The sequence below is a fragment of the Lynx canadensis genome, chromosome D4 (genome assembly GCF_007474595.2).
Source record: "Lynx canadensis isolate LIC74 chromosome D4, mLynCan4.pri.v2, whole genome shotgun sequence".
Taxonomy (NCBI): domain Eukaryota; kingdom Metazoa; phylum Chordata; class Mammalia; order Carnivora; family Felidae; genus Lynx; species Lynx canadensis.
Window position 1 is genome coordinate 90691249 of NC_044315.2, and position 17194 is coordinate 90708442.

At 62.8% G+C, this 17194-nt stretch overlaps 2 protein-coding genes and 1 long non-coding RNA gene across 3 annotated transcripts; 1 reads left to right on the plus strand and 2 right to left on the minus strand.

Annotated features, from left to right (window-relative positions):
* Positions 1-2762: 2762 nt before the first annotated feature.
* On the minus strand, positions 2763-7086 carry LOC115499683. Its single transcript, XR_003964238.1, has 4 exons — positions 6905-7086; positions 5185-5369; positions 4636-4731; positions 2763-3767 (listed from the first exon to the last, which is right to left on the minus strand). It is a non-coding gene; the product is annotated as an uncharacterized LOC115499683 (long non-coding RNA).
* A 236-nt stretch (positions 7087-7322) lies between these two features.
* MRPS2 (mitochondrial ribosomal protein S2) lies at positions 7323-10267 on the minus strand. The gene is made up of 4 exons (XM_030293825.1): positions 10219-10267; positions 9825-9950; positions 9014-9143; positions 7323-8437 (listed from the first exon to the last, which is right to left on the minus strand). The coding sequence occupies exons 1-4, from the start codon at positions 10256-10258 to the stop codon at positions 7852-7854; spliced, it is 882 nt and encodes a 293-aa protein (XP_030149685.1). The 5' UTR covers positions 10259-10267; the 3' UTR covers positions 7323-7851.
* A 440-nt stretch (positions 10268-10707) lies between these two features.
* On the plus strand, positions 10708-16095 carry CD4H9orf116 (chromosome D4 C9orf116 homolog). The gene is made up of 3 exons (XM_030293826.1): positions 10708-11110; positions 11918-11996; positions 14623-16095. Exons 1-3 carry the CDS (start codon positions 10953-10955, stop codon positions 14809-14811), a joined length of 426 nt encoding a protein of 141 aa, XP_030149686.1. The 5' UTR covers positions 10708-10952; the 3' UTR covers positions 14812-16095.
* Positions 16096-17194: the final 1099 nt, after the last annotated feature.

The following is a 17194-nucleotide window of genomic DNA, read 5'->3' on the forward strand; positions in this document are numbered from 1 at the left end:
CAAAAGCAGAGGGACGGCGGGAGATGCAGGAGACGTACGTGTGCGGGTCCTCCAGGGCCCCCACCCTTCGCTCTATGTGTGTGTGTGTGTGTGTGTGTGTGTGTGTGCGTGCGTGTGTGTGATGGTTAAAAACCTTGGTGAATATGGCTTACGTGTCTTCTTAGGGTGAGGAGGGCCATGGAGATGGCGCTCCCCCTTGCTGGCTGTGGGTGAGAGGCCGTACCACCTCCTGGGTGGGTCCGGGGCTCCCTTTTGGGATCCAGGTGCGTGCACACAGCGGGGAGCAGACAGGGTGCTGAGGGCAGGTATGGACGCATCCATAAAGGAACAAGGACAGCAGCGGTTTCTGTCTGGGGGGTGGGGCAGAGGCTGTTAGGGTCTTGTGCTTGGATTTGGGGAACTGGGGCTGGCAAGGCACAGCTGTCCCGGTGACGCCCCCTCAGGGCGCCCGAGTCCACCTGCCCCTGGGGGAGCACCTGCGACCCTCCTCTCTGCCTGAGGGCTCTGTCCTGCCCCAGGGACGCCTCCTCTCCTGCCAGCCGGGGCCAGCCTGCCACCTGGGAGCGCAGGTACCCCGAATGCCCTGGGGACAGGGCCGGTCCGGGTAGGACACCGTCTCCCAGCGGACTTGAGCGCCAGGCCGCCACGGTGCTCCCCCTCCTCCTCCGGGCTGCGTGGGCCCAGGTCCTCCTCTGCTCAGGGACCACCCTCTGTCCAGGCTCCACACGCTGGCACTTGGGGCAGGTCGTCTGGACCTTCTGGACTCGTGCTTCCTTGTCGGGAACGTGGGCAGAGGCCTCCCTCCCAGAGTCACCAGAGGAGACACGGCCAGGAACATTCAGACCCTGCAAAGGAAGATGCCACGTGGGGGACCTATCGGGTCGTGCTCACTGGAGAGGTCACGGTGCTCAGCACATAGCAGGGACCTGAGTTCCCCAGCTGAATTAGGGAAGGAGGAACGGAAGGAGGGAGGGAGGGAAACCATAGAAGTGGGGTCCACACCAGGTCAGGTCAGAGGTCCGGTCAGAGGGCGTCACAGCTCGGGCCCTGGAAGGGGGCACGGGACATGTCCTTCTGTCCCTCCAGCGCTGACCTGCCTCCACGTGGGACCTGTTGACCTCCTGGATCGTCTCCACCTCCTCCACAAACAACGCTGAGTGTTCCCAGAAGGGGGACAGCGGGCAGGGGCCAAGGACGGGCTTCCGGAATCCTGTGCCCTGGGGGACTCTGGGACAGCCTTCCAGGTGGCCCTTTATGTCCTCCAGGCACCAGGCCACGATTCCACCTCATCTCTCAGGGAATGCGCCACCCATCTAGAAGGCCCGTTACGTCCCCATGTCACAGATGGGGACACCGAGGCTAATAGCACAACCTGGGTCACAAGTAAGACAAGCTGGGTCAGGAAGCCCATCTCCTTGACTTTGGATTGTCCTACCCGCGGGCCTGCATCTTGGCATCCTGGGGCTTGGGGTCCCTCTTCCTGGGAGACCCTACCACCTGTCGAGGGCCCCCCCCGAACCCAGGGGAGCAGAGCTGACCAACGTGCCTGGGGCCCCACATGGGGCTGGGGAAGGGCCGACCGGGGCTCTGTGGGCTCTCCCAGTACTGGGCCAGCCGGTCCCCTGCAGGACGAGGACTTCTCGCTGGGGAGCGGCTGGGGCCTCTGCTTCCTCACATTGTCACCTGGGCTGCCGGTCCCTAGACCAGAAACCTGCCCGTCTGAAGGTGACCAGCGCTGCCTCCCTCGGGTTTCACTTGCCCGAGTCCCTCCCCGGGACGACCCTCATCTCTGACGCCTGCTCACGTGGGGGTCGCCTCCCCTTGGACTGGGACGGGTCTGGCCTCCATCCCGGGGAACGCACTGATTTGGAGCATTAGTTGGCCCAGAGGCCTGTGAACCGTTCTGGCCCTGGGTCGTGAGGGATGCTCGCCCCACTGTGGTGTGACCGTCCGGCCTTCTGCATCTCCCGGTTTCTGTTTGGGCCACGGGAGGACCAGCCGTGTCCCAGCTGGCGTCAGGCTGTGGTGTCACGGCACAAAAAGGGGTCTCCAAGATTGTCCCCATTTTTACTAAAAGGGACCCAGTTTTACATCTAATCTTTAATCCATAGGGGAATTTCCCTTTCAAATAACAAAAATGTTATTTCATTAAAAACAAGGCACCTGTTGTGAGATTCCACTTATAGGAAGCATCCAGGGTAAGGAATGGAACGGGGAGAGAAAGCAGATTAGGGCTTCCTGGGGGCTGGGTGAGAGGATGAACGGGGAGTGAGGGCTCCGGGTACATGGTGTCCCTTGGGGACTGAGATATTCTGCCACGATATTCTGTGGTGTTTGCACAGTGTTGTGAGTGGACGCAGTGCTCAGGAATTGCACAATTTAAAAGAAGTGATTTTATTTAAAGTCTAAAGTAGAAAACAGCAGAAGACAAAAATAGACAAAACAAACACAAAACAGAAACCATAACAGGGGAGAGGAAGGAGTGTTTGGTGGGGCATCGGGCTGAAAATGTGTATCAGGCATTGTGTAGCAGGGGTAGTTCTACAGCTGGAGCTCCCCTGAGGGCTGCTGGGTGCCCAGCTGGCTCCAGGATCGTGCAGGGGCAGGGACGGAGGGGGGCAGGGGCAGGCTCTCCCTGCAGGGCTGCTGGGTGCCCAGCTGGCTCCAGGATCGTGCAGGGGCAGGGACGGAGGGGGGCAGGGGCAGGCTCTCCCTGCAGGGCTGCTGGGTGCCCAGCTGGCTCCAGGATCGTGCAGGGGCAGGGACGGAGGGGGGCAGGGGCAGGCTCTCCCTGCAGGGCTGCTGGGTGCCCAGCTGGCTCCAGGTCTTCTGCAAGATGGAGCGCAGAGGTCGGGTCTACGTTCCCAGTGGGTGGGGCCCTGGCTTGGGTTCTCCTGGGGCCGCAGCAGAAGGCGGGCGCCGCTGGGTGCAGGTGGCTCCTGGTCTGGAGGAGGGACTCCTGCTCTCGATGGAAATGCCGCCGGCTCTGGATGCGGCTTCAGTTCCGTTGCTGCTTCTGCAGCTGAATCTCCATCTTCAGATCCGAGAGGATCCGGGGCCGGGACCGCCGCTCGCTCCAGAGATGACGCAAGAGGAGATCAACACGCCTGCCTTCCGGACAGGCGTTTCCGAAGAAAGGACTATCCTGCTGCCTTTTCCAGAAGCTCTTGCCCAGGAACCCACACCTGGACCTCTTCCGGACCGCGGTCCCCCACTGGGTGCTCTGAGGCCGGTCTTAGCTCCTGGTCCCACACCAGCCTCTGGGGGCTCCTCTCTGCCTGGCCCAGCAGCGCCCGGCCCCACACACCCATATGCGTCCACCGCCAGCCTTCCGGCCCTCAGCTCGGCCTCCGTGGACTCCGGCTCCTCAGGCCGAGTCTGGAGAACGAGGGCTTTGGGGGCGGCCTGGGTGGCATCTGGACAGGACGACTTTCCTGGCCATCTCCAGTCCCTGGATCTGGAAAGCCCTCGGTGGCCGCACTCGTCCTGAGCCACACTGGCCCACGCTGGTGGTTTCATGCACCTGCCCCTCAGTCGAGAAGAGGGAGTAGGCGTCCCCGCTGACCAGCTTCCTGCCGATCTCCTGAGTTTGCTCTGCAAAGACAGCGACCGGCAGCCGGCCCGGACGCATCACAGCCCTGCCCGGCCGTCTTCAACGTTCTGCCTTCACCCCCTGCTGCTTTCAGATGGGACACAGACCAGTCTGGGGCTGACAGAAGTCCTCTGAGTACTGGTCCAGCCAGGTGCCCAGAATGGAGGAGATGGCACTGGAGGGAGGTGGGGGGGGCAGGCAGCAGAGTCAGCGGCCCGGCCTTTCCTTCCGCACGGCCCCCTGCGGCGCCCCTGGGGGTCCCCCATCCAGAGGCCAGGCCCACCTGAGCACCCCTCCCCTGCCACTGGCCGTCCAGGCAGGGGCAGGTCCGGTCAGGAGGCGGGGGCCTGGCCGTCCCCACGGGAAGGAGCCCTCCATCGATGGTGTGGGCACCCCTGCCTTCCCCAGGGAGGCCTGCCCCTCCCCTGTCTGTCCGGGGGCGTAAACTCCAGGACGGCGAGGGCTGCCGTGTCTGCTCTGTCCCTGCCCTGGCCGCACACAGTAGGTGCTGCGTAAGTGTGTGAGGAGGAGGGAACAGGCAGCGTCCTCCCGCCCAGCCTGCGTGGGCTCTCATGGCCCCTCGTCCCCGGCTCCTGCACCCATGGTGGCCGTACTGCCTCCGAGGCGCCGGGGGTCCCCTCTCCCCACGGACACTATTCTCAGGAACACTGTGCTCAGTCCGGGCAGCTGGACTCAGGGGACTGACGCGTGAGGTCGATGGGTGAGCAGGTGGCCCCCACACCTCCGTCCTGGGACCCCGGGTCGGGGCCGGGCAGGAGGGGCTGGGGTGGGCTGTCCGGGGGACCCACTCTCTCAGGGGCCAACCTCAGCCCCCGGCCTCTCTTCTGCTCCCCAGGGCCCAGGACCCCAGCCACGGCTGTCTGACTCCTTTCCTCCTGCAGGAGAGGCCCCCGCCCCTCGGCCCTCCAGCAGGAATCACAGCTCGTGTGGGAGCCGTGGCTCTGCCCGGCGCCCCGCCCCCGCCCTAGATGTCCCCCACCTTGGAGACGGGGGTCCTCCCATCGGCTCCCAAGTCCGCTCACTTTTTCAGTTGGTCCTGGGGTCCGCCGTCCTCGTCAGAATAAGGAAGGACGCATCCGTATCTAGAGGAGGCCGTGAGGGCATCACATCTACCGTACCTGCTATGATGTCTAGGGTTACTGGCTGACTTCTGGACGAGAACGGAAGCCCAGGAGGGTAGAGTCTGGTCTGGGGTATGCGAAGCGTCTAGAAGGGGCTCCGTGCCCACTTGTTGAGTGAACGAAGCCCAGCCAGCACCTTACAGACATCTGAGGGGGTTGGGGACCCCTCCCTGGCCACCCCCAGGATGGGTCCCCCACATGCAATCGAGGGCGAGAGCAGCTTTGCCCCAGGCACGGGACACCCAGGCTGGAGGCAGAGAGGAAGCACGGCAGCCCCAGGCAACCCCCTCCGCGGGCCGGGCACAGGGTGGGGGACTTGTCCCAACAGTGGGACACGACCCCAAGTGGGGTGGTCCTCCTGACACCCAGGGTTCCCACGAGACACCTGAGGCTCAAAAAGGTGCCAGGAGGGGGCGGGGAGCCGCTGTGCTGCGCGGGGGCCGTGCTCACCCTTTCTGAGCGGCAGGTCCCGGGCCTCTTGGGTGGTGGCGTTCCTTTGGGAGGTGCACAGGGAGACGGGGACATAGGAGAGAGCACGGTCCTGGGTCCCCCAGCTGCCTCAGGGTGTCTGCACTGGCCGTGCACACCCTCTGGGTCTCATCCAGGGGCAGGGCTGGATCATTTTCACAACTGGGCTAGGTTTTGGACAAAGGAGGTACAGTTCAAAATACAGTGTAAAAATAATCCTGTCCACGTCCTGAAGTGGCTTCGCTAATCTTACAAACAGGTGAAAGGTGACTCCCCCCTGGCCAAGGCTGGGGCTGGACGGTGGGGGTGGGGGTAGGGAGGAGCCCAGACTCCTTGGGTGGGGACTATGCCCCCTCAAGGCGCAAGCCGTGGGCGGGACCATGGGGAGTCACCTGGTTGGCTTCTGGGCAGGTGGCCTTCCGTGGCCGCCTCCGGGCCTGGTTGTGGAACCCCCTCCGTACCCACACTCACCCCGAGCTCCTGGCCCTCACTGGTGGCATGGCACTTACCCTCAGCTTGGTCCCAAACCCACCCTGAGCCCGGCTCTCCCAGGCCTTTGCTCTGGTCCCCGTGGTCAGCTCCCTCGAGACCCCCGCTGGTCGGGGCACGGCCCCGTGTCAGGTCCGGTGGGCATGTCAGCCACCGCAGCGGCAGGGGGGAAGGGCTGGGCGCGACCCCTCCTCTCCTGACTCAGGAGCCGGTCCCCCAGCTCTCTCGGCCTCAAGTACACTCACTGTCTCCTTGGCCGCTCCTGGGCTCTCTTGGGGTTCGTCTCCAGGGTGGCAAATGTGGAGGTGCCCTCCTGCCAGGGTCACCTTTATGTCAGTTTAGAAGTGGCCCTCAATCCCCCACCCCTGCTGTCCTAGAAGCCCGAGCCTTTTCTTTGGGTTCTCGTTGCCCTGAAGGTGCCCTGATGATTTGGGTCTGCGTGTCCCCTGAGGCATCCACTCAGGAGGGGGCACCCTGCCTGCCCTGTACCCCCCAGCACTCCCAGTACGGGGAGCATAGCGGTGGCCAGTCATAACTCCTGTTACCCCAGGGGGCGCCTGGGTGGCTCAGTCGGTTGAGCGTCCAACTTCGGCTCGGGTCATGATCTCGTGGTTTGTGGGTTCGAGCCCCAGGTCGGCCTCTGTGCTGGCAGCGTGGAACCTGCTTCGGACCCTCTGCCCCCTCCCTCTCTCTCTGCCCCTCCTCTGCTCGTGCTCTCCCCCAAAAATAAACAGTCCAAAAAACCAAAAACAAAAACCCAACTCCTGGTAGCCCTGTTGGTCCTCACTGTACAGGTTCCAGGGGACCCTCAGGGGACAGAGGATGGCAAGGCCAGGCAGGCCGTCGGCGCAGTTCCTGTGGCACGCGGGGTGGCGACCAGTGCCCTCCATTCAGCCCCTAAACCCGGGACAGAAAAGGGGCCAGGGCTGCCTCCCGTGTCTCTCACCGTCCTGCGCCGACCCAAGCTGCACCCCACCCCCCCGTGGCCTGCTTCTGGAGGCTGGCATGGGCTCTGTGCCACTGGCAGGCCCCACACGGGCCCCAGGAAGGCCCTGTTCACCGCATAGTTCTATATGGTGCTCATGTTCGAGGGTCTTGGGTCCCCACAGCTGGCCTCTCTGGAGCTCCAAGGGATGGGGGGGCCAAGCACTTCTGTCAGAACTCAGCAGGAAGTACTTGCTGGTGAAAGCCCAGGGGGGACCCCTGCACTTACCTTCCCATAAATTGCATTTTCGTACTTCAGGTGGGCAAGTGGGCGCCCCGTTCCCTGCACCTTGTAAATCACGAAGCGTGGAAAACGGAAAACAGCAGGGACCTCCACCACGCACCCCTGCCCCGACCCTGGAAGAGGCCGGGTGGACACCGGGCCCCCTCTTGTTGTCCCCGTGTGCTTCTGCGCGACGCGGGCTAGCACAGGCGGGCAGGTGTCCATGCACAGGAGAGCGTGTGCGCCGTGGGGCGGCCTCACTGATGGGCGGGTCCCCAGGGGCTGAGCCCTCTCCACCCCCCACATCCACGTGAAGCTTGAGAGTACCGTGAGCTCCGTGGAGCCCACGGCCGTCTGACGGACGCCACGCTGGTGAGCAGAGGCACATAAACCGCACTGTGCAACCCACAGGCCCCAAAGCCGCATCCGTCCAAGTGAAAGCTTTATTTCCGTTGGGATCCTGCTGTCTGCTTTGCCCGGCCCGCCCCCTCCCGGATGGGATGCTCTGGGTGGCTGGCCCTGCGGCCTCCGGTTATAGAACAGCCCCAGAAACCGTGGAGGACGCAGCCCAACCTCGGCACAGTCTGGGAGACGATGAAGGGCGACTCGGTGGGAGGGCCTCCCCGCCACACAAGGGACTGAATTTAGGGTGTGTGCGAGGCTTTCCGGACTCCAGGACGAGTGTGTTTTCCGGACTGCTGGCTGCTGGCCCTCTGTGCACCCGCTGGGACCCACGGGTCTCGAGTGGAGCCCGGGGCGGGGGGGGGGGGGGGGGGCGGCTGCCAGGAGCCATTACTAGCAGCAGGGTCAAGAGGTCAAGTCGAGGTCAAGAGCCACAGGACCCGCTAAGGACCGCGGCCGGGGAAGGCAAGGGGCTGCTGGCTCAGGGACAGGCGTGGCTGCCGCTCTCCTCGGGCAAGGGAGAGGACCCGTCGCCAGGAATGACCTAGGTCCTACGCTCCCAGGGAGGGCGGGTCAGCCGGCCCCCCGCCCCGGGCCCCCGGCTCCTCCTGGCCCTGCAGCTGATACAAGGCCTCCATATGCCTCCGCTTCTGCTTGGCCCGGTTGATGATCGTCTGGAAGAGCCTGCAGAAGAGGTGGACGGACGGGGGAGAGTCGTCGTTGCCGGGGACGGGGTAGGTGATGAGACACGGGTTGCAGTTGGTGTCCACGATGCCCACGGTGGGGATCTGCATCTTGGCTGCATCTCTCACAGCCACGTGGGGCTCAAAGACGTTGTTGAGCGTGTGCAGGAAGATGATGAGGTCTGGCAGGCGGACCTTGGGTCCCAAGAGGAGCGGGGCGTTGGTCAGCAGGCCGCCCTTGAAGTAGCGGGTGTGGGCGTATTCGCCGCAGTCCCGGGCCGTGGTCTCGATCAGGTGTGAGAACTGCCTGTTGCGGCCCACAAACAAGATGATGCCCTTGCGATAGGCCACGTGGGCTGTGAAATTCAACGCCAGCCGCAGGTGCGCGGCTGTCTGTTCCAGGTCAATGATGTCCTGGTCCAGGCGACTCCCAAAAATGTACGGCTCCATAAACCTGCCGGAGACCCCACAAAGGCAAGGGTGAGCAAAGTCCACGTGGCCAATTCGGCGCCTTCTGGTCTGAATGCCCACCACCCGCCAGGGCCCTCCGTGGAGGACCCTCTGGGGCAACCATCCCCGGGGACGGTGCAGTCTGCAACCCGCAACCACGACGGCAGTGGGAGCCCCTGTCCGGCGAGTGATGGCCGGGAGGCAGTGGGGGTGGGGTGGGGTTCGGGGTGACCAGGACAGGCCTGGGCTACAGCAAGCCTCGGGCAAGTCTCCCCGCACCCACACGCCATCACGCGGGGATGCCACCGGAAGGAACGCCGCACACACATCTGAACGTGTGAATGTGCCACCGCTGCCTCCCTCGCCAGCCTCCACCCTGTGCCCCTGAGCACACAGTCCAGCGTGGGGGCCAAAGCGGAGTCTGAGAATAAACCCCTGCTCCTCCCCGGGGCTCAGTGGCCCCGTCTGGAAGAGGACGAAACGCGCCAGTGCAAAAAGGGCCTTGGACTCCAAGGATCCCAAGGCAGGAGGGTCCCCGGGCCCCGCAGGCACCACCACACCGGGCCCCCGTGTCTGTCACCTGTGCCGACAGCCTGCTTTGTGCCCCAGGTGCACCCGGGCATCGAAGAGGCTTCTCACGGAAAACAACTCCTTGACGTTGAAGAAGTCAGAGTGCTTGAGGGGCTCGTTGAGGATCCTGTCGTTGAGATCTGGGGTGGGGAGGAGAGGGTGCTGTGGCTTGCGGCCCCCCTGCTCCCAACCGTGGAAGGGAGGCAACGTGGCCGGGGAGGGGGAGGGCCGGTAATTCCAGCTGACCAAAGTGCCGGAGGCCACGGGGTCCTTTCCAGGAGATTGGGGCTGCAGCCAGGCTCTGACCCTGGCTTTGCTCCTGGGTAACCCTGGTCAAGTCTATTCCCAGAAAGGGGAGGGGCCCAGGCCGGTCCTGGGCGTGCCTCCCAGTCACCAGAGGAAGGTCCCGATCAGGCATCCAGGGAGGGCTCAGCGGTCCAGAGAGCACCTCCCAAAGGGCCAAGCCACATGGGCCACCATTCGCTCTCCCTCCCCCCACCCGGGGAGGACAGTGGCCTTAGCCCCATCCTCAGATGAGAGCGGATGACAGGGCAGGGCAGCGAGGCACGAGCTCAGGCCACTGTAAGTGCACGTGCGGGTGCACCCAGCACACGGGGCTGCCGGGGGCAGGAGACGGAGGCAGGCTGCCCCTTCTTCTTTCCTGGGTCCGCACCCCTCCCGGCCTTCACACCTAATGGCAGGGCACTCAGAACTCCTCGTGGCAGACGATTCCAACCCCAAACGGGGGAGGCCAGGCGCGGTCCCCTCAACACCCTAGGCTCGCAGAGGAGCCGACCTTACCGCAGAGGAGCCGACCTTACCGATGCTGCCTTCGGGCTCCCTGACGGCGGGGGTCGCAGCGCTGGCCAGGGTCCTGCCGCTCGGCCGGGCCCGCCCCGGGGTGGCGCTCTGGAGCAGACGCGGCCGCAGCGGCCCGGCGCAGACACCTGGGGAGAGAGCAGGCTGGTGGCGCGCGCGCCCGGCCGCTGTCCCTGCGGGGGCCTGGGTCCCCGCGCGGCGGGCGCTGCGTGACCCGCAGGCCTGGGAGGCGTCGCGCCGCCCCCCGTCCCCACCCCCCGCCCGCACCCCGCGCCCCTGCCCGTGCCCTCCCGCCCAGACCCGTCCCGCCGCGTCCCCAGGGATCCCGCCCGCGCCCTGTGCTCCGCGCCCCCCGGAGCCCCCCGCCCGCGCCCCCCGGCCCCCGCGCACGCTCACCCGCGCCGAGCAGGCGGGACACGGACGCGGCGGGCGCCATGGCGCGGAGGGCGGACGGGGCAGGGACGAGCTCTGGGAGCGGCGCTCCTTCCGCCGCCGCCGCCGCCAGCGCCCCGGCCGCAGCGCCGCCTGCCGGCCCGGAGGTGCCTCTGCGCGCCCCGCTGCTCGGCCCCGGGTCCGGCCGCGCAGGCCCGCGATGCGTGAGCCCCGGGCCCGACTTCGGCCCGCCGCCCGCCCGGACGCCACGGACACGGGAGGATGGAGCGGCCCGGCGGTGTCGGGGCGAGCGCGGGGTGTAGGGGAGCGCGTCCCCCGGCCCTGTCCCCCCAGCTCGCCCCCTGCACCCCGCACGAGCCGCCGTCCCCGTGGGGGCCCTCCTCACCTCGGGCCAGTCCAGCACAACCCGTCGCTCTCCCAGGGGGACTCCCATAAGATTAGGCGCATCTGGAGTCTGCATTTAGAGGCCGGGTACGGGGCGGAGGGGACGGGGCCCGACGTCCGGGGCCGGGGACACCCAGGCACGCGGTAAAGCGGCGTGCGGAGCTGGAAGCAGGCCTTCTGCGGGTGAAGGCCAAGACCTGGGGTCCCCCGGCCAGTAGGGGAGCGGCTGGGAAGGCCGCGGGCGCGGCGCCTTTAAGGCCCGACCGCCCAGTCAGGTGACCGGGCCGTCGCCTGGCAACGGGAAGCCGCGCGGACCCCCGAGCTCTCCCACCGACGCCGCGGAGGTCAGGCTCATGTCCGACGCGAACCCCCGAGAGTGCGCGGAGGCCGCGGAGCCCCCGGCCCCGGAGGCCCCGGCCCCCGCGCCCCCGCAGAGAACCAGCGACTACTACCGCATAGACGGGGATCTGCCGGTCAGGTTCAACAACCCGGAGTGGTTTCGGGGCTACGGGTGAGGACGGAGTCAGGGGTCACCGGGCACGCGCTGGGGCTGGGTGGCGGCTCCGCTCACTAGGCCCGCACACACGAGTCCGCGGCCTGGCCCCGCGCCCAGCTGTTGCCACCAAATGGGTGAGAAAGTCCTCCGAAAGCACAAGCGAGGGGCCTGCAGTCGTGCAGGACGGGCCGGGGTGGCGGGGATAAGTCCTACCTCTCCGGGCGGGGAGGCGCCGCCACCGGCACGCCTGAGCTGCTCATGGCTAACCCTGGGACGTTGGTAGCCCCCTGCCCTCCCTCACCTAGTCTCCCCTGCCATCCCGTGGATGGGCTGTTATCCTGTCCCAGGACAGACAACTGGGGTGCAGAAAGGTGGTATCTCGCTCAAGCTCTGGAGGCATGAGACAGTCCGAACCCAGCCACTCAGTTCAACTCAGGGTCAGCATCAGAGACCGCAGGCGTGTTTTCTCTCAGAGGCTCCGGAGTGGACGACCCCCAACCCCCACCCCCCACCCCCAGCAGGGTTGTGGCGGCTGAGCCGCAGCTCCTGACCTCCCTGCCTGTCCAGGAAGTGACGGCAGGTGCCAAGACCCTGCGAGGGTTGCCTTTAGGGCTTTGGCCTGCCTTGGGGGAGAGTACGGGCAGAGGTGAGCCGAGGAGGCGGGGAGGGTGAACCTGCGGGCCGAGGGAGCCCACGCTCACGGCTGCATTGCCAGCCTGGGGCGTTCCCGACAGAGCTCCATCAAGCAGATGTTTTAAGGCCGTGGCTTGGGCAGAATTAGAATAAATGCACGGAAAATAGAGTGTGTTTCTCATCTGCCAGGACCAAGGAGCCTGTCTCCGTGTACAGGACCAGTAACCAAGCTTACGGGAGCAGGGCCCCCACCGTGCACGAGATGCCGGTAAGCGGGAAGCACGTGTATGTGGGGGGCGGGGGGCATCCCGAGGAGGAGGCTGCAATCCTGGATTTCTCAAAAGGGCAACACATCGGGGGGGGGGGGCTGTCCGGAGTGGCCCAAAGTTCCAACATCACAAAGGGGGAGGGGGCACCTCAAATCTTTTTGAAACAGGGCCGGGTAGAAATAACTAAGTGAATTTGGCCACGAAGTGTTTTAAAGATGAAAACGGGGGGCGCCTGGGTGGCGCAGTCGGTTAAGCGTCCGACTTCAGCCAGGTCACGATCTCGCGGTCCGTGAGTTCGAGCCCCGCGTCGGGCTCTGGGCTGATGGCTCGGAGCCTGGAGCCTGCTTCCGATTCTGTGTCTCCCTCTCTCTCTGCCCCTCCCCCGTTCATGCTCTGTCTCTCTCGGTCTCAAAAATAAATAGACGTTAAAAAAAAAAATTTAAAGATGAAAACGGCGCACGTAGACTGGCTTAAGACGTCCCCAAAGGCTGGCTCCTCTTACATAGACACCCCCCCCCCCCCCCACCGACCAGGCACCTTCAGGCAGTGAGTTTGGAAGCAAATAAGGGATCGTCTGCTTCCTTTTTGTAATAATGCCTGATGTTAATGAACTCGTGACCTTAAGAGGCAGTGCCGGCGAAAAACCACAGGTTGCAACGGGACAAGGCACATTGGTGGATCTGGGGATCCGTGTACTTTTGGGCACCCCCCCACCCCCTTTTTGAGGTTGACTTCACAGTTTGGAGGTCTAGAACTGCCTTCTAAAACTCCCCTGAAGTCCCTCCTGGGCCCAGGTGAGGGGTCGGATGCACCAGCATAAGCGTCCCCTGGATACCCGGGACGGTAGGGGCACCCATTTTGGGGTGACAGTGTGGTTTTTTCCTTCAAAATAGTCATCATTTTAAAAGGTCTGGTTATATCGCTTATTTACGTGTTTTACATGGGGGATAGAGCTCTTGGGAGATTATTTGTCTAGGAAGTTTCCAGAGGGGCGCCTGGGTGGCTCAGTCGGTGAAGTATTCGGCTTTGGCTCAGGTCATGACCTCCCGATTCATGGGTTCGAGCCCCACGTCGGGCTCTGTGTTGACAGCTGGGAGCCTGGAGCCTGCTTTGGATTCTGTGTCTCCCTCTCTCTCTGCCCCCACCCTGCTCGCACTCTGTCTCTCTCTCTCTCTCAAAAATAAATAAACATTTGGGGCGCCTGGGTGGCTCAGTCGGTTGAGGGTCGACTTCGGCTCAGGTCACGGTCTCGTGGTTTGTGAGATCGAGCCCCGCGTCCGGCGCTGTGATCACAGCTCGGAGCCTGGAGCCTGCTTCGGATCCTGTGTCTCCCTCTCTCTCTGCCCCTTCCCCACTCACGCTCTGCCTCTCTCTCCAAAATAAACATTGGAAAAAAATTGAAAAGAAAAATGATACCGCGAGGAAACCGTTCTCTGCGATACTGGAACGGTATCCCGCTGAAGCGTACAACACGAAAAGTGAACGCTGATGAACTGAACGCCGTGGACTTCAGTGACGTGTGGATGTGTGGACGTCGGCTCAGCTGTCAGAAACGTGGCACAGTGACGCTCAGGGCGGCCGTCTGTGCCCTGGGTCGGGGGGGCCGTGATGGCTATCTGGGAACTCCGCGCTCCACACTCAATTTCTCTGGAGCCCACAGCCTCTGCCCTGAGAAAAGACAGTCTATTAAAAACATGCACGGAAGCCGTTTCTCTTTGTCCCCGCTTCCTGCCAAGGAGACACAACAGCCAGCGATCTTGACAGGAGGCTAGCTAAAGAACAGCTCACCTGTCCAGGGTGAGCCATCTGGCAGAGCCCCAGGCCCGGGCGCCCCAGGGTCACCCGATGATGCTGTGCTGTTGGACTAATCCCCACCACCCTAGCGCCTGCACACGGGAGCTCGGGCTTGTCTGGGTGTGGTCCTCACCGCACCCTCACCCCACTAGGGCAGTGCCCCTTCCGCACCCCTGCACTGGTGGGGCATGGGCATCAGAAGTGTGTTACAGCTCTACAGGGGATTCGCGTACGCACTCAGGGCTGAAACCCACGTGTGTCAAGTTTGTCTCTTCTCTGCAGAAGAGGAAACTGACATTCAGAGAGGTCCAGATGTGTATCTGGTGGCACGGTTGGTCCGAGCAGAACTGGGGTGACTTGGGGCCAGCAGTGGCTGTGCTACGCCCAGGTGGCCCGTAGGTGGTCCTTCAGTCCGTGCGTAACGAGCTATTAGTAAGTGTTCCCAGACGTCACCTATAAATTGGGATGGTCTGGGGGCTCCCGGGTGGCTCAGTCGCTGACGCGTTTGACTCTTGATCTCGGCTCAGGTCTCGATCTCCTGGTTCATAGGACGGAGCCTCGAGTCGGGCTCAGCACTGAGCCTGCTTGGGATTCTTTCCCACTCCCTCGCCTCCTGAGCGTGTACTCTCTGTCTCTCAAAATAAATCAATAAAATTATTTAAAAAAAAAAAAAAGTAAACAGGGACGGCCTGGGCCATTCTGCCCACCCTGACGTCGCTGCTTCCTGGGAGCGGAGATGACATTTTCTTACAAATTCTTGTTCTTCTTCCAGAAATGCCCGATGACCGGCTGCACACCCCATTAATTCTTGTGTCCCCTTGCCACTTCCAGAAAGTATTTTACCCAAATTCGGGCAAGTTTTCCAGACAACTTGCGGCCGGTGGGATGTTCCGGAACAATACTTTCAACGTCTGCGTGGAGAAGAGCGTTGTGACGGGTCCCGACAACTACATCACCTCCTACGACCGCTTCAACTTCCACCCCAGCTACAACGTCAACAGGCCCTCCATCTGCGATTGAGAGGTCAGGGGTCCCCTGACACCAGCAGCAATGACCTGACACATTGTCCCCCGTCTCCCGTAATTTGCCCAATCGTGAAGGTGCAGACTTCACTGCTTTCCCTGAAAATGTTTGCTCTTTACGTTAGGAAAACATGCGGACGGGGCAGTAACGTCCTACGTGCTCGTTTTACTTCTGAGCTGGGAAGGATGTTAGTGGCTTGACTTTCCATTAAAAAAGTCGCAGCATCCTGAATTCTGGACTCACCTGTAATCAGGGAACAGGACCGTGGGCTTCCTGGGACCCAAGTTTTGGCCTGACACGAGGAAGGCCTGGGTAACCCCCACCCCCCTCCCCTGCCCCCCGTGTCTTTCTCGGCAGCCGTTTCACACTCCAGACAGATCCCGGAGTGGGTTTCCTGTTCTAAAGCGCCTTGGTGGAAATCAGGAGGGTGGGATGCCCTGCCTGGAGGGAGGACAGGGGCCGTGCGGGGAAGAAGGGCAGGAACACAGCCCCCTGTCCCTGACGCATGCTGGCCGGCGTGGAGTCCCCGGGGACATCCTGCGGCTACCGAGAGGGGCAGGGCCGGGAGGCCAGATCAGTGGAACGGGCCTGGCCAGCGCCTCTCGCGGTTGGAGGGGGTGATGTGTCCGTGGGACTTCTCCCTTTGTGTTCACTTCCAATGTTCAGTAAAACGTTAAGAAAAAACCCAGCAGGCAGGGAATAACGCATTTTCTGGGTGGGGCAGCAATGACAGTGCGTGCACGTTGATTTCTCTGCAGTCCTCGATCGATTGAGGTTTGCTAGGATTCATGAGGCCTTCAGTGAGGAGAGTTATCTGTGCCAGTCGATATGTTTCAGACACAGACCTCCCCCTTCCTGTATGAGAGCAGGACGCGTTCATCATGGGAAATCCGGAAGGCACTTGCTCTAGACAGAGGCCACGGTTACGTTCCACGGATGCTATCTCCTTTACGAAAATCGTGGTCCCGTCAGAGTGGGAAGGAATGAAACGCCATGACTGGTTGTTTCTTCATTAAAACCTTTTTATTATTAACACACAGAAGTAGACATTTTGGCCACAGGCTTAATGTCCCATTTGGAACGGAAATGGTTTCCAGAGAAAGTCGATATTCTTAATAAAAAGATGCATGGTCTGTGCGTTATCTTTCTGAGCCGCAAAACCAGTGGGCTCTCCAGGCATCAGGCCAAAAATTACTTTCCACGACCCTTCACTAAAAAATACCCAAATCCTGGGGACGCTTCTGTGCTGAGCCTCTGTTGAAATAAACACCAGACAAAGAATGCCTTTTGAACCAAGTTTCTAAACTCCCCGAAAAGAATGAATTCCTCCCTCGGCAGCTATGAAAAGCGGGTTGGGGACTCCGGGGAAGGGCAAAGTTAGCTGGCAAGATAGCCGTTTTTCCTCCTGGTCGGAGCTGGTGGGTGCCAGGCTCGGAGAGGCCGTCCCTGCGGCCGGCTGGGGGTGCCAGGGGAGCCGACATCGCCAGACCTGGGCATCCTAACAGGTGCTGGGTGCTTCGACGCGTCACGGCCGATAAACTGCTCTGTCAGAGGTGCTAGTGAGGTAGAGCTACACTCTACGTGCATTGTAAGTAGAATAAATGTCTGGGAGGATGGAAACCAGAAATAACTTTGATAGAACACATATGCCCGTCTTCCCGCAAGAGCGGGAGCGTCTCCAGCTCAGGCTCCCGGCGTCCTCGTCCTGGCGCACCCCTGTCTGCTGGCTTGGGTTCTCGGAGGACCTTGACGTCATCACCTGGGGCGAGTCCCAGGCCTGCCCGACGCGGAGCCCGCCTTGGGTGTGCGTCTGGGGAGGCGTGGCCGCCGGCAGGGGACCCCGCAGCCCTGGCCCCGACGCTGCACACAAGTCCTATGGGGACTCCGGTGCCCATAAACTTCTCTTTTGGCACGTCTTCCACCAGGACTCTTCATGTGTTGAGGGCAGACGCCAAGCGTTTAGATGGACGGTCTCACGGAAGGCCGCGGGGACGCGCGCGGGCCGGGTGCCCGAATCACGGGAAGGACCCCGTCCCTCCCTGGCCGCGATCCTGACGTCTCTCAAAGTCCTCACTCCGCGTCACAACAGTTAGGGAAGAGGCCAGCCCGGCATTTCTGTGTTTCCTGACTGTGACGTCAGGAAAGCCTGTCTTGACCCACGAGGAGGCCTGGCCGGGTCGGGCTGTTTCCTTCCACCACGAGACACGACGCAGAGAACCGGGGCGTCGCTAGGCCCCCGCTGCTTGGCTGCCGGGTGGGGTGAAGGGCAGCGGCTTCGCACGCTGAACACGTATTTCCATGTGCGTCAGTAACTGTCTCTCGGTTGCAGTTGGTGAGAACGCAGGGTTCCAAACACACAGGAAATGCGTCCACGCTGGGC